Source organism: Pseudoliparis swirei, chromosome 1 (assembly GCF_029220125.1).
Source record: "Pseudoliparis swirei isolate HS2019 ecotype Mariana Trench chromosome 1, NWPU_hadal_v1, whole genome shotgun sequence".
Taxonomy (NCBI): domain Eukaryota; kingdom Metazoa; phylum Chordata; class Actinopteri; order Perciformes; family Liparidae; genus Pseudoliparis; species Pseudoliparis swirei.
Genome location: NC_079388.1, coordinates 15,012,720 through 15,027,708, shown reverse-complemented (window position 1 = coordinate 15,027,708; position 14,989 = coordinate 15,012,720). Strand labels below are relative to the sequence as shown.

Genomic DNA, 14,989 nt, shown 5'->3' with positions numbered 1-14,989 from the left:
ACACATTTAAATACATATTGTTATGGAAGAAACATAATGACTAAATTAGCAAAAAGACACAAGCAGGCAGTCTGTTGAAATCCATGTCTGATATCAGACAGAGCTGTTCCCACTCAAACGCAGTGTGTGTGTGTCTTTCCCAGTGGGAGGTTTTATTTTCAACAACCCACTTTACACACCATTAAGTTTACATTGCTTTGATGTGGAATATAACTTGTTATTACCTTTTATTGTCAATATCGCTCCCATAATATTATCAATTTAACTTTTGAATTTGATTTTCTATTCGGCACTGGTGTTACAATTACTTTAGACGCTTTTTATATTATTACTCTCTTTGTGTTCCATCATTTGTTCTCATCCCTCAGTTGTAAACTTTCAACACATTTTGGCAAGAGGATTTCCTTCGGAATTAATAAAGTTTGTATTATTGTATTTTTGCTCTGTTATATTTGCCAACTCCCTCCTCCTTGGCTCTATTCCCAATCACAGTTATTTTAGTCATATTGCTGCACTTTTATGAGCAGCCTTCCAAAAATAAACATCGTGTGGGTCACTTCTGGGGCAGAGACACTGACAGACCAAGATAACCACCTTCAGACCCTCACCGGAAAAACAACAATAAACAAATGAGGTTTAGGTGCAGGTACTTCCACCCTGAAAACACACTTTGAACAACAATACATTATTTCCTTGATTGACTGAGTTTTTTGTCAACAATAAGTTTCAGTACCAACATATACTCATACAATCTTTTTCTTAGTGCATTCTCCTACGTAAAGCCAGCAACACGGGTCAATTTCATAAACTCAGTAGTTTCAAAATAAACCTCGGTCTTCACTGGAAACTAATGTTTCTGAAGTACTCATTTATTCCCGTCTTCTATTGCTCATTTATAATACTTGTTTATTCTCTCGTGTGCGCTCTACCCTCTGCCGCCGTAACCCTGTAAATGTCCCCACTGTGGGGCCAATAACGGATTACCTCATCTTATCTGGGAAGTAAATCAATGAGGACTTCTCGCTCCACAGGGGGCCCCTCGTGAACAGGCTTCACCTGTGAGCGTCCACGCTGACTCGATGCTTCTACTACCGAGCACCGGGAGGATCTTTATCCGACGTGTCCTTTGACCGCGAGAGAGTGATGCAGAAAAAGGACGCGCGGCTTACTTCTGCGAGTTGATGCCGTCGATGGTGCGGATCATCCGCTCGTTGAGTTCCTCCTCAAACCTCCTCCTTTGAGATTTGGACCTGGGATTCGAAGGAAGGACACGTTCAAACACGGTGGCAGAGGAATGGAGTTTTGAGTGATGAGAGGCGATAAAAGACGGAGTGAGTCACCTTTCTCGTCTCTGGAAGTGGTACTGCCCCATCGGAACGTCCTGAAACCGGAATCGGACCTATTAATGACCGATATCTGCCTTTGAGAGTGCGCTGCATTGGCGCCCACTTACAGTTGTGTTGATCTTGCCATTGTCGGTGGTCATGCTGTCTCGATGGTGGAGGTTGGCGAAGGGTTTGGCTGCGCCCCAGGACTCCAGGTACCGGGTCATTCGGACAGACGCCCTCATCTTGCCGCCGTCCATCGAGGGACGAGAGCGCACGTCCAACAGAGGGCTGTGCCTCTCAGTCTGGGTACAGAAAGACACGGCTGGGTGTTGACATTTTGGATTTGTGTAGCTTGTTGACTGACCCAACAGAGTCAGAGCACGTCACATCTGCTTGAACGGTGGTCACTGTGCTCATGATGGACGATTACGAGTTGGCGAATTGACCCTGAGAAGTTTGCAATACCTAAATCTAAGAGCAAAACCCAGGAATATATTGAACGATTTTATTAGTTGTGAAATCCAATTTTCACTTCACAAAAGACGTTGCTATTTTTCAATCAACAGATGTATAACCTCCCTTTAACACTTCCATGTTGATGCCTGAACAATCTGAGTTTCAAAAGGTCCATTTCATGTCTTTTTTTATCATAAAGCAGAAATCTTTGACCTGTCTGTTAGCGTTTTGAGCTTCATGAAACAATTTAAGAGAACGATGCCGCTCGCCTTTTATTTAGGTCTGCTCTGGGTGCCGAGTGCTTCTGTCTGGCCAGCGCCACGCCACGTCAACGCTGGCGGAAACGTCGCAGTGAAAGACGGCGTTTTTTTGTTGCAAGAAGGTGGGTAGGGCCTAAACTGATGCTTTACCCGACTACTGTTGGGCTGCGATGGAGCGAGAGAATCCAGACCAACCAGAGGCCAGACAAACTTTTATATTTCAGCTCTAGAATACTTTGATACAGAGTTGGGAATCTGATCCCGGTGTTTAAAGTCATGTGATGACTTTAAGGGGGAAGCTACTGATTATTGGTCAAGCTCTCCGGAGAAGAGTCAGAGGACGGGAAAGGAGGAAACCAGATTCGGAGGAATCAATGCTGATAGGAAGCTGCAGCTTTCTGAGTCAGTTGATGCACAGGAAAGCATAAAGCTTAATTCTTCAGAGAGGAAATGCGGCTCAGAACCCCAGAGGCCTGTGGAAGCAACGCAGGATGCCCGAAGGAGAGGAAACGAGGCCCGAGTGGAGATATGTAAGGGGGTGGTTGCATCTCCGCCAAGTTGTGAAGGGATTAGAAAGGCAGAGGACTGTCGAGCACGATTTGCGTAAACACATTGAGCACAGCCTGGGTTGCCAGCACCAAGGTCTACACAGAGATCAGAGTTCACAGAGGAGGCAGATCTCTCAGATGTTCTCACGCAGCCCCGTTTTGTCCCGATTCGACTGCACGACGCCTCAAGCAGCGGAAAGAGACTTCACTTCAAACGTAATCTTCTCTCTCAGAGCGACTGACTACCTGCAGAGATGTTATTCATCCGATAACATACCTTCATCGTGTCACTGCGCTCTCCTTTTATTTCCCCACACTTGACAATGTCATATTGTTTAGCTGCTCGCTGCGTATTCGGCAGGACGAGGCGGTGGCGTGGGGACGTTGGTAAAGCAGTGTTGTGGAAGTTGAACCTCCTGTTTTTGCATTCTAGCTCATTATATCTACTATAAATTACATGAAAGCCCAAGTATTGTCTCAAAACACACACTTATTATAAAAAGGAGTGATTGCTGAGGCGAACTGACTGCAAACTGTACTAGATCATATATAAACTAGAACGGGCACTCGGTAGAGCGCATACCTTCGCATATCACAAGATTGGGCATTGGATTATGAACATTTTGGCATTAGTTGCATGCCAATTGGATAAAAATATACCGTGCTATGGTAAAAAGAAGATGTTGACCTTGTCATGACCTTGACCTTTGACCCGATCAATCCCAAAATCTAATCAAATGGTCCCCGGATAATAACCAATCATCCCACCAAATTTCATGCGATTCAAGAAGATGTTGACCTTGTCATGACCTTGACCATGACCTTTGACCCGATCAATCCCAAAATCTAATCAAATGGTCCCCGTATAATAACCAATCATCCCACCAAATTTCATGAGATTCGGTTTAATACTTTTTGAGTTATGCGAGTAACACGCATACAAATAAATAAATACACGCCGTTCAAAACATAACCTCCCGCATTTTCAATGCGAAGGTAAAAATGTGTATAAAATAATCTGGGAGTGAAGAGAATATCTTTGCTTCCCTACAGAAAACATAAACTTCTTTATGAGCGGAGAACAATATTCTTGATTACAGATTTCACCCCACTGGGGTTTTATAATCTTGGCCGAGGAGGTTCTGTTTTCAGACGTGCACGGGCCGAGGAGGAACCAGTAACTTTTTGGATCAGATCCGAATCACAGGGTGGACACACACATTATTTATTTATTACATCACTTACGTAAACAGCCTTGGCGGAGGTCTGTGCTCTCTGAGTGCCTGAGCTTAAAAAGTTGGGGGAATATTATCAATCGTCAAAAATAGTTTCATGAAAATCAAAATGTTCAACCACAGTTCCTGCATGAAACGGTGCGTTATCCGGAGTAAACGAGGTCTTGATTTACAAACCTTCGATAGAGCAAGTTAATTTAGTAAATCATAGTCCCATTTAGAGTAGGAGCTAAATATGGCGTCTCTACGTTACTCCCTTTCAATGGTTGCAAAAAAGAAAGATGGCGACAGACAAAATCCAAGACGGCAACGGCCGAAATGTTGAACTCGAGGCTTGAAAACCCGAGTCCCAAACCAATGGGTGATTATTCTGACTTCACGTGAAGGTTCCGCGTCGGTGATGGTGTCTGACCTTGGGGTTGATGACCAGGAAGGTGACCACTCCGTGTTCTTTCAGGTAGGAGTCTCGGCTCGGCCCGTCTCCGGGCTCCACCTCATACGAGCCCTTCAAGTGCTCCAACGTCACGGAAGAGATGTGGACCCTCCTGAGGTTGGGACGAGAAGGGACGAGAGGACGGGGGATGAGAGCGGCTGAGAGCGCGAGCCATTAAAAGAGCTTTCAGAGAACCTCGACTCGGCCTCTTCGGCTTTGTTTGTTGCCCTTGCAAACAGAGCGGGATGGACGTTTCAGCGTGAGAGGAGAGACGACCTTTAGACACCGTGGTGGTGGCACCGGAGAGAGCTCATTTTCTGTGGAGCTTACACATAACCACCGGCCAATTTGCCCATGCTAGTTATGGAGCTCGGAAGGCAGACAGTGGAGCCGACTTGTCAGAACGCGTTCCACGTCAGCCCTGAAACCTGCATCTCCTGATGTAAAGTTCATATAAATGCGTCCAGCTGATTGCTGATTGTGTCTTTTCTTCTGCTATGTTCTCTCCTCAGGTGTGCATTCATATCATGGGGGTGGTTTACTGGGGTTCAGGCAAAAGGAACGCTTCTTTTTTAAGGATGGCCTGACCGGACTTTAATATTTCATAACGATTCCTGATACATCCGAGTGAGTACCTTGTCCCTTTAAGGGAGAAACGGCCTCTTCGAGACACTCACACTCCACTGAAACTCAAGATAATGACACTATGACGCTGGGAGCCACTGGGAGAAGCTCACAAAGACTTAACGCCCCATGCGACCGCAGCTCAGCAGATGGGAATTCGCCGACTTGCTAAGTGCAACGCAGCGTTTATCACCGAGGGAGCGGGACGTGTCCGGCAAGTCCCAAAGCAAAAGCTTCCCGCCTGCATCACGGACAAATACTCGCGACTCTTTGCCAACCTCACAACAACGACAAGGATTTGAAAAAGCGGCAGATTGTTTGTGACATTATCTGAAGGGTGGGTTTCGTCTTACCCGGGCACACCTCCTGCCTCCATGTGATTGGCTAGCGTCACGTCGTGTGACCACACGTCGTATTGCCACTTGCGCAGGCCGATCACGCCGCACAGGACGTTCCCAGAATGAACCCCGACGCGCATGTTGATGTCGACTCCGGTGGCATCCCGGACCTTCCTGTAGGGTGCGGAGGAGAATTTAAAGGAGAGGTTGAGATGAGGACATGTACACCGATCGACGGCGCCGCGGTTAGCCTAGCTTAGCGTTACGACTGGGAGTAGCAGGAAACCACTAGCCTGGCTCTCTCTGAAGTTTAAAAGCGTCTACCTCTGAAGCTCAAATGTATTTCATCAGCATAAAACCCACGAGACGGAGCATCTCGTGTTCAAGAGGATCACATTCCAACTAAAGCACTCCAACGCATTGACGGAAACAGAGAGCGGCGCCACTTCAGAGCTTCAAAGCTTCGTTTGTCTCGTTGACACTTGGATACTTTTGGGTTTGAATGCTGCTCAGCTTTTCTTTTTTTTTGCCAGTCTATTCATTCTATTTGAACCCAGTCTTGCTGCACAGTTGCAGATAAATATTAGGCGACAACAACATCAGAATTATACCATTTGTGAAATTAAATTCCAGAGGTGGCTGTGTAGGATGCGTGGGTTTTTAAATGATATGACTAAAGACATTCAAAGCTCTATTTACCTCAATATACATATTACAGGCCTGGATGAAAGACAATTATATGTGCTGGAACTGTTTATTCACCCAAATGTTGAGCATTTGAGTCAGCTGCTCAAAGAGAATGACTTCATTTGTTTGTTTAGTGGGGGGGGGGGGGTTATCATATGAGTTCACATTGTGTTTACTGTGGAGTTCAAACAGAGATGAAATCAAGTCTGGCATTCCTTCTGCTCAATCTGTTTGACAGGCGTGTTTGTGTTTTCGCAAGCGTGTGTTTGTTTATTTGTGTGTCTGTGTGTGTGTGTGTGTGTGTGTGAGAGAAAGAGGGAGAGAAGCAGAGAGAGCGAGAGAGAAAAAGAGAAATATCTGGTATTTTACTTGATGGCCTCACACATATCCAAGCCCATCTTCACGCAGTTCCTGGCGTGGTGAGGCAGCGACTCAGGCAGACCAGACACACAGTAGTAGCAGTCTCCCAGGATCTTGATTCGCATGCACTCGTTTTCCTAAAAGAGAGAGAGAGAGAGAGAGAAATGAGGTAATGAGAGAATAATTGTACATTCATCATTAATCTCCATAATCTTTCTAAAATTACCAGATCACTATTTAATTTAGAAAATTACATTTTTCATGCTCCCTCTCACTTCTCTCCACACACACACACACACACACACAAAGACCAAAAGGCATACACCCACACACATGAGCTCTCCCTCCACATGTGGGATGTGGACAGCTCGTCTTAGGACCGGGTTTATATAACGGACGAGCTGCCGGACACAAAGCCGAGGGCGCGTGACTCAACTGTCGAGACCCGAATAAGGAGAGCGCCCGTGAGACCGCGAGATGCACTCGGACCAGCCCACACTGCTGCAACCGGCGGCGGGTAACACGCACGGCGCTCCGCTGAGGTACGGCGTGGTGGCCGACGCCGGCCGCAGGGAAAGAGAAAACATCTATTTCAAGGCTGCGCTCCGTCTGACGGCAGCAGACGGACGCCGCTCTCTCTTCTGGGTTGTTTTGTCAATTTGTGCACAAAGGAGTTTGGCTGCTATGGACGCCATGTTACATTAGCTAAAAGCACCATGTGTGAACCAAATCACATCAATCTAAACATCCTCAGTTTCTCCATTAAAGCTACAATGAGGAACTTTAATTGTGCGTCGATTTCTGACAAAGAAGGTGGTGTACCCGAGCACCCGGGCCCATTTAGAAAACCTCTAATTCAACTGCAGCAGAGTCTGACTGTCTCTTTCAGTCAGTCCTGGTTCTGGTTCTTCTGTGCCTCTCTTCTCTCCGGTGGGCACAGCAATACGACCAGAGCCTCCAGCAGCGTAGTGTCGGTGTTGGCCCGGTGGGGCAGAAAGACGGTCGCCCCACTTGAGTCTGAGCTGAAGGAGTTTCTGGGGAACCTGCATGATTTCGTCTGATTTTGCCAGAATTGGACCAGGTGGCAAGAATTAAGATGAACTATGAGTAAATAGTTGTCTTCGAGCTGACGGTCTTGTTTACTCATGAAGGTCATAAAGAGCAATCGGTGTTGCATTGAGACTGATTTATAACTTGTTAAATCCAAATAATGTATTGATTAAAAAAAGTAAGAGCGGATGGATATTGGCTTTGGATTCTTGAGAAGAACTATGAGTGGAATTAGTGGTTCACTGAATGGGAATGCAACAGATCCTTCTCCTTTCTTACGTCTCATCCATTTCTGCTGTTAATGTTTTCACACACACACACACACACACACACGAAGAATAATATATAAATGAAGAACGGTTTGTCTCGAGTTACCTTTGCAATCTGGTCAAACTTGCCAAAAAGTTCATTCAGCATATGCACAAGTTCCCCTGGGGAGCAGTCGCTGGCCAGCCTGGTGAAACCCACGATGTCGGCGTAAAGAATGCTGCACGGAATGAGAAGAGACACATCGCACACTTCATATCGCATTACACAACCATCAAATATCACTATTCATCTCATAGCTAGTACTTTGAATTACGGCGCCACGATTTTCTTCCTCGGGGGCCATTTTATTATGAAGAGCAACGAGGATACGGAGAACTTCAGCACAATCTGAGCTCTTCAACATTTTTAGAGGCAACAGATGAAACATTTTACTGCGGAAGACTCGTGACGAACTAGAAATGATGGACGACACAATCGTGTGTTCGGGTTTCAAATGTGCTAAAAAAATAAATAATGCAAAACAACTTTCTTTATGCTGGTTCCTAAATCCAGAGTGCCGCTAACTTATGTGGATCGTGCATTGAAAGCTCTGTGGTCTTTCAACCATGTTGGTACTGTGCACTGTATTACCTATTAAAATAAAGAAATGCATTTCCTACATTATGTCTCCAGCTCATTATAAATCTCACTCATCAGCACACATTAAACAAAAATATTTTATCAGCATCAAGATTTAAGTAGTTTTGTTAAGGAAGTCGTGGCCAAGAAGTCATCACAAACATTTCACATTAAAGCAGAAAGAACCGACTTAAAACTAAAAGTTATAAATAAAAAACTAAATGCATCTTCAAATTAATGATTCTTCTTGTTCATGCAAGAATACAAAGCAAACAAAGCAACACTCACACACACGCACATACACACATGTACACATGCATTTCTATTTATTTATTTATTCTTTTTCTCAATACTCTGACTTTATGTTGTTTTGTCGTCCGCACTGTTTCGTCGTCCTCTAAGTGTTATGTCTATGTATTGTCTTTTGTCTTATAAGACACTACCGTTCAAAAGTTTGGGGTCATCCAGACAATTTCGTGTCTTCCATGAAAACTCACTTTTATTTATCAAATGAATTGAAAATTGAATAGAAAATATAGTCAAGACATTGACAAGGTTAGAAATAATGATTAATATTTGAAGTATTAATTTTGTTCTTCAAACTTCAAGCTCAAAGGAAGGCCAGTTGTATAGCTTATATCACCAGCATAACTGTTTTCAGCTGTGCTAACATAATTGCACAAGGGTTTTCTAATCAGACATTAGTCTTCTAAGGCGATTAGCAAATACAATGTACCATTAGAACACTGGAGTGATAGTTGATGGAAATGGGCCTCTATACACCTATGGAGATATTTCATTAGAAACCAGACGTTTCCACCTAGAATAGTCATTTACCACATTAACAATGTATAGTGTGTATTTCTGATTAATGTTATCTTTATTGAAAAAACAGTGCTTTTCTTTGAAAAATAAAGACATTTCTAAGTGACCCCAAACTTTTGAACGGTAGTGTATATATATTTTGTTAAAGACAAAAAAAGAATACAAAGCAACACTCAATGGTTGTTTGAATGCCGTTTTTAAAAGCGTCCATACATATAAGAAATATTCTAGTTCAGAGTGAACGTACCTCACGCCCCGATGAGGCTGCAAATATTCTAAAAAGCACGTTCACCAAAGACAAGGACCGGTCTTTGGAAACACACGACCTAACCAACGAGCGAGTATCACGAGGCAGCCGCTCTCCACTAACTCGTGTGGGAGGGTCCTAGCAGAGCCTTGTGTCCTTGAGTGAGAGTTCTTTGTTCGGGGGAGATTGCCCTCTTGCCTGTGAGCCGGACCACGCAAGGATCTGTTATTACTGGAGGGATAATAGCCAGATGAACATGAGCGCACACACTCACCCACACAAACACACGGCCGAGGCCTACTTCAGAGGGACACGGTGATATTGGTTCCAGCTCGACAGAAAGCATCTCTGGGGGACATTCCACAGAGAGGCTCTTGTGGTTATCCCGGATTTGTTTCGAAGGACTTCCGCAATAGAGAGGAAGGTGTTGCCGAGAACAGAGTGACCTCAAGAGTGCGATGGAGGTGGATTAACTCCGAATTGAATTTGGCCATAGAAATGAGAGAAAAAATGATGGCGAGAAATGGAAAAGGAAGCGGGGGGGAATTTAAGTGGGACGAGAGGAGGAGCGCGGAGCGTGAGAGCGGTCCAAACGCGAGGGCGGCGAGAGAGACAAAAGTCAACGAGGGGGAGGACAGGAGGTGGGACGCCATCAAGCTCCGGGACGAGGACGCGCAAATGATGAGCGTCGATATGTCGGAGGCTCAGACGAAGGAGAAGGAGTCCTCACCTGACGTTGGTGTGCCGCTGCACGTAGAGGTTGTGGAAGTTGTTGGTGCTCTCCGTTCGACCGAAGTTGGGTCCCTGCAGCCTCTGGATGATCTCGTCCTTCATCACCCTGGCGATGTGAGCCGGCAGTAAGGATAACAGTAAGCGCTCCTGAGGACGGGGGGGGGGGGGGAGGTTCAGATGAAAGCCACGTGAGTCAAACAGCGACGGCGAAGCGAACTACGTTGAGAACATGTGGAAAATGAATTATTATTTGGCTTTAGATGCTTATATGACACCATGGCTATAGTGAGGGAATACACTTGTTAGATTTACACTCCGACTCTGATGAACCTGGATTTCGGGGCTGATGGCTGGAAATATTCATCTGCATTTTAGTTTTGGATTTCTAACTCACAGCAGGACTCGTCTAGTGTGAGTCAAAGAAGAAGACATGGGTGATAATTATATATAATGAAGATCTTGCTCATTCAGTTTATTGAATTACGTAGATGCAGGAGTCGTACAGGTGCTAAGCAAGAGGCTATTAAGGTGGCATGTCAAACAAAACAAATAAAAAAGGCGAAAAAAGGTGATTGTTGTGTTATTTTCTCTGAAATACAGTAAAACGGAACACAATAGAAATGAAAACATTAAAGTAGAACAAATAAAAATACCCCCCAGCACCTCATCCTCCACATTTAAACATAGAAATCTGTGTTTTTGTTTCTAGTGAGGCATAAATATTATACATCTGCTGTTTCTTTTCTAACCCTGTTGAATGAGAATCTTGAACCATGAAAGTAAAAACTGAGTGAAAAAACCACAACAGGAAGCAATAGAATGAAATTCAACGCATTGCCTAAACTCCCACAATGCAATGTGGTAATAACGGCAATGTTCATAACCGCGTTGCAATGTCAACTACGCTTTAATTGAAGTGCAACCATAAGATTAACCTTTGCTAAGCGCAATTCGTTTTTCTTTTCCTATTAATTAGTTCAGAAAACACAAATAATCTTTTAGTCCCCATGAGGTTGACTCCGGTTGCCATGGTTATCTGTATCCAACGAGGAGAGCGAGGACAGTTCAGTACGTCAGAAAACTTTTCCATTATGTTCTTTTCTCTCATACTGCACAAAGAAAATAACCCTCGTCGTCCACAGCTAATATTTAACCTCCTAAATAGATTTTCTCCGGGGGTAATCGTCAGCCGAGCGCAGACTGAGGCCGAGACGTGATCTCCAATAGACCAATAGATTCACTTTGATCCTCCAATAAACCAATAGATTCACTTTGATCCTCCAATAGACCAATAGATTCACTTTGATCCTACAATAGACCAATAGATTCACTTTGATCCTCCAATAGACCAATAGATTCACTTTGATCCTCCAATAAACCAATAGATTCACTTTGATCCTCCAATAGACCAATAGATTCACTTTGATCCTACAATAAACCAATAGATTCACTTTGATCCTCCAATAGACCAATAGATTCACTTTGATCCTCCAATAGACCAATAGATTCACTTTGATCCTCCAATAGACCAATAGATTCACTTTGATCCTACAATAGACCAATAGATTCACTTTGATCCTCCAATAGACCAATAGATTCACTTTGATCCTACAATAGACCAATAGATTCACTTTGATCCTCCAATAGACCAATAGATTCACTTTGATCCTCCAATAGACCAATAGATTCACTTTGATCCTACAATAGACCAATAGATTCACTTTGATCATCCAATAGACCAATAGATTCACTTTGATCCTACAATAGACCAATAGATTCACTTTGATCCTACAATAGACCAATAGATTCACTTTGATCCTACAATAGACCAATAGATTCACTTTGATCCTACAATAGACCAATAGATTCACTTTGATCCTCCAATAGACCAATAGATTCACTTTGATCCTACAATAGACCAATAGATTCACTTTGATCCTCCAATAGACCAATAGATTCACTTTGATCCTCCATAAGACCAATAGATTCACTTTGATGCTGCAGGTGAAATAATCCATTTATGACGTTGAGCACCTCTTAGTGCAGCGCATTTCCTCTTCGACACCGGTTCATATACTTCTATTGACTGTTGATGTTCTAGAAAATTGAAGTATTCTTAACTGCGAAGTTCAAGTTCTGAAGCACCAGCCACATCGGATGGACGGCTGTTTGAGGGAGATTTTGAGAATTTGCGTGTGTGCGTGTGCATAATAGAGAGAGCGAATAGCTGAGGGGGTGTGACTCATGAATGCGGCTCAAAACTGAGAGAGGGTCATTACATTGTTCACACACCACAGGCTCATTTCCTAAAACACAGCAGCAAATTAAGTGGAGAGAGGGGTTGGAGGGGGAGGGGAGGGGAGAGGGGGAGGGGAGAGGGGGGGGGTGAGCTAAAAATAGAAATCCACACCACCCGCACTTATTTACTTATGCAGCACTGAAGCAATATGAACCCTCGACTGTGAGCATGCTGAAAGGGTATAACAGCCGGAAGAGAAGGAGCTTTATTAATGATGTGTTTGATTAAAGAACCAAAGGGATCAGTGTTCAGCTATTGAACCAGATTAGTTTAGTTTTGCACTGGCATGCACACACACACACACACACACACACACACGTAAACAAAAACAAAATGAAGATAGTTTGCAAAAGCCAAATATTTCCTGTTATTCAAATACAATATATAAGCAAAACATGTGTAACTGAACAGTGGTAATACATCTTTTACTACTGAATTCAAATGAAAAATTCAAATAAAATATAGACATAATCAGAATCAGAAACAGTTTTATTGCCAGGAATGTTTATAATAATACGATAATAATAATATCATAATGATATAATAATACATTTCACATAAGATTTCTGCCCATAAATTGCTTATGTAACATGACATAAATAATATAAATGAGAAATGTCACATATAGTTGCACATGATGAGGTATTTGTAATATTTAGAGAGGTGCCTCTCCTCTTACTTCTATTTAAAATGCATATATTTATGATACATTTTGCATTTCTCCATTAGTAAGAAAATACTTAAAAATATAACTTTAGCTAGTCCCTGCCGAGTGGACCGGCACTTATTAATGTAGCATTTCATATGTCATTTCCCTGGTCGGAGAGGACGGATAATGTCAGGGCGAAGACGCTAAAGCAAATGTCACCGCATATTGCCTCTTTAGACACGACCGACTCACCAACTCCTCTTCCATGAAAAAACTCTGCAGTATTTTGGCGATAAACAAAATTAATTTGGGCTCTTATGCGTTTGTGTGGCTCCGAGAAAGAGACGAGAAGAACGAGGGGTCTACAGCTACGTGTGAGTCAGTATGCTGACAATAACAACCTGATGTTTAGCAGGTTTATAATGTTCCCTATATTAGTTTAAATCTTTTTTTAACCAGAGTGGGTCTCGTGAGATTATAAAACTCTTTGCTCAAAGTATAATAGAGACGTTAATAAGTTAAAGTTACTACAAGGAGGTTGTAAATGTCTCCAGTTAAAACTGATGCCTCGGTACGAGCTATAACACAAGGCCCCCGGGGAGAAGATTGTCTGCTTCTATATAGATATTAAAGGAGCAATAAACAATACTCATATTATTAATATAGCAGCAAACTACAATTAAGAACATAAAGATGTAGAGCAGTGACGTCGCTCTCCTGTCGGTGTCGTTACCCGAGCTTCTCCTTGTTTCGTTGACATAGTCGAGCGTGTGCTTATAGATGCGAGTGCATATTAATGTGCACCACCGGTTAGCGCACTGCACCGCTCTCATATGGCAAATATAGCTCGCAGAAAAGCACCCCCCCCCCCGCCTCAAGTAAACACCGTCACGAAAGGTGCAGTCGTTTGTGCCGTTAGCGCCCGTTAGCTACGAGCTGCTGGCTCAGGTGTCGCCGTGTCCAGAAGCAATAGAAATGCTCCCGATCTCGTTCACTGCACTTTTAATGCTCGGCATTTGCGGAAAATCAGACAAACGCTATTTAATTAAACATTAAAACATCTTCTTTTTTTTCACCATCCTGTTACCTTTCGGGTCAATTTGACCCCAGGCTGTTTTTCACTGTGTCAAACAAATAAGAAATATCAACTTTTTTATAAATTTAAAGGGCTATTTAGGTTGTCAACAAACAAACATAAAGTACCTCACACTTAAACTTGGGAAACAATATTAATTCTAATAATTTTCTGGAGGTTTTAATTGCTGGGGTCAAATTGACCCCGAGGGTAAAATATGTTAGTAAATGTAAAGGTAACAGGAGGGTTAAGGGGACTTTTAGTACTCGAAAACTGCTTTTGACCACAGGGACCGCCGAATGAACACAATGTAAAGTTCCTCGTCGTAGCTTCAACGTTTCCGTATAGTCGTCACTATTAGATTGTTATTCGTACAGTTTAGTAATCTTGAGTTAAAACATTTTATTCAACAGTGAAAGGTATAAAACCAACAGCGCCATCTTTAATGAATCGCATGCATACCCAGAAACACACACGTTAAATTCAAAGTGATTGTGTACCTGTTGGTGCTTCTCAAACTCCAGTTTAATGGGGGACTTGATGCAGTTGCAGGTGTCCTGGTAGGTCTGTTTGAGAGCCAGGTCCATCAGGTGTTTGTGGTACGCCCCGGCCAAGTTACCGCAGGTAAAGATGATCACATTGGCTAAGATCTGCCACAAACACCACATACACACACAAAGAATAAGGCATTAAAATATTGCTAGGAGGTGACGCACGTCCCAGATATGCCTGTAGGTGTAATTTCCCCATTATCTAACTCCTTCCACTTAAGTCCACATGATGACCTCGTAAAACCAGGCCAGATCACACACACTTTAACTGTGTCAACCTCAAGCTCTTTCAAATGTGGCCTTGCATATCAATATGTTGTCCTTGGTGCTGTATCCAGGGGAAATGAGCGTCTCTGAGCAGGTTTTATTGTTAGTGTGCTTTTCCACTCTGTGTGTGTGTGTGT

At 43.3% G+C, this 14,989-nt stretch overlaps 1 protein-coding gene across 4 annotated transcripts in view; it reads right to left on the bottom strand.

Annotated features, from left to right (window-relative positions):
• Window positions 1-14,989, bottom strand: part of LOC130194309 (adenylate cyclase type 2-like) — a 52,835-nt gene that overhangs the window by 19,273 nt on the left and 18,573 nt on the right. For all 4 annotated transcript variants that reach the window (XM_056415279.1, XM_056415287.1, XM_056415264.1 and 1 more), the window contains exons 4-12: window positions 14,535-14,684; window positions 10,010-10,158; window positions 7,695-7,806; window positions 6,279-6,406; window positions 5,238-5,396; window positions 4,240-4,372; window positions 1,454-1,630; window positions 1,341-1,381; window positions 1,170-1,250 (exon numbers count right to left, since the gene is read on the bottom strand). In XM_056415279.1, the coding sequence (XP_056271254.1) occupies window positions 1,170-1,250; window positions 1,341-1,381; window positions 1,454-1,630; window positions 4,240-4,372; window positions 5,238-5,396; window positions 6,279-6,406; window positions 7,695-7,806; window positions 10,010-10,158; window positions 14,535-14,684 (1,130 nt within the window). The remainder of the gene's footprint in view (window positions 1-1,169; window positions 1,251-1,340; window positions 1,382-1,453; window positions 1,631-4,239; window positions 4,373-5,237; window positions 5,397-6,278; window positions 6,407-7,694; window positions 7,807-10,009; window positions 10,159-14,534; window positions 14,685-14,989) is intronic.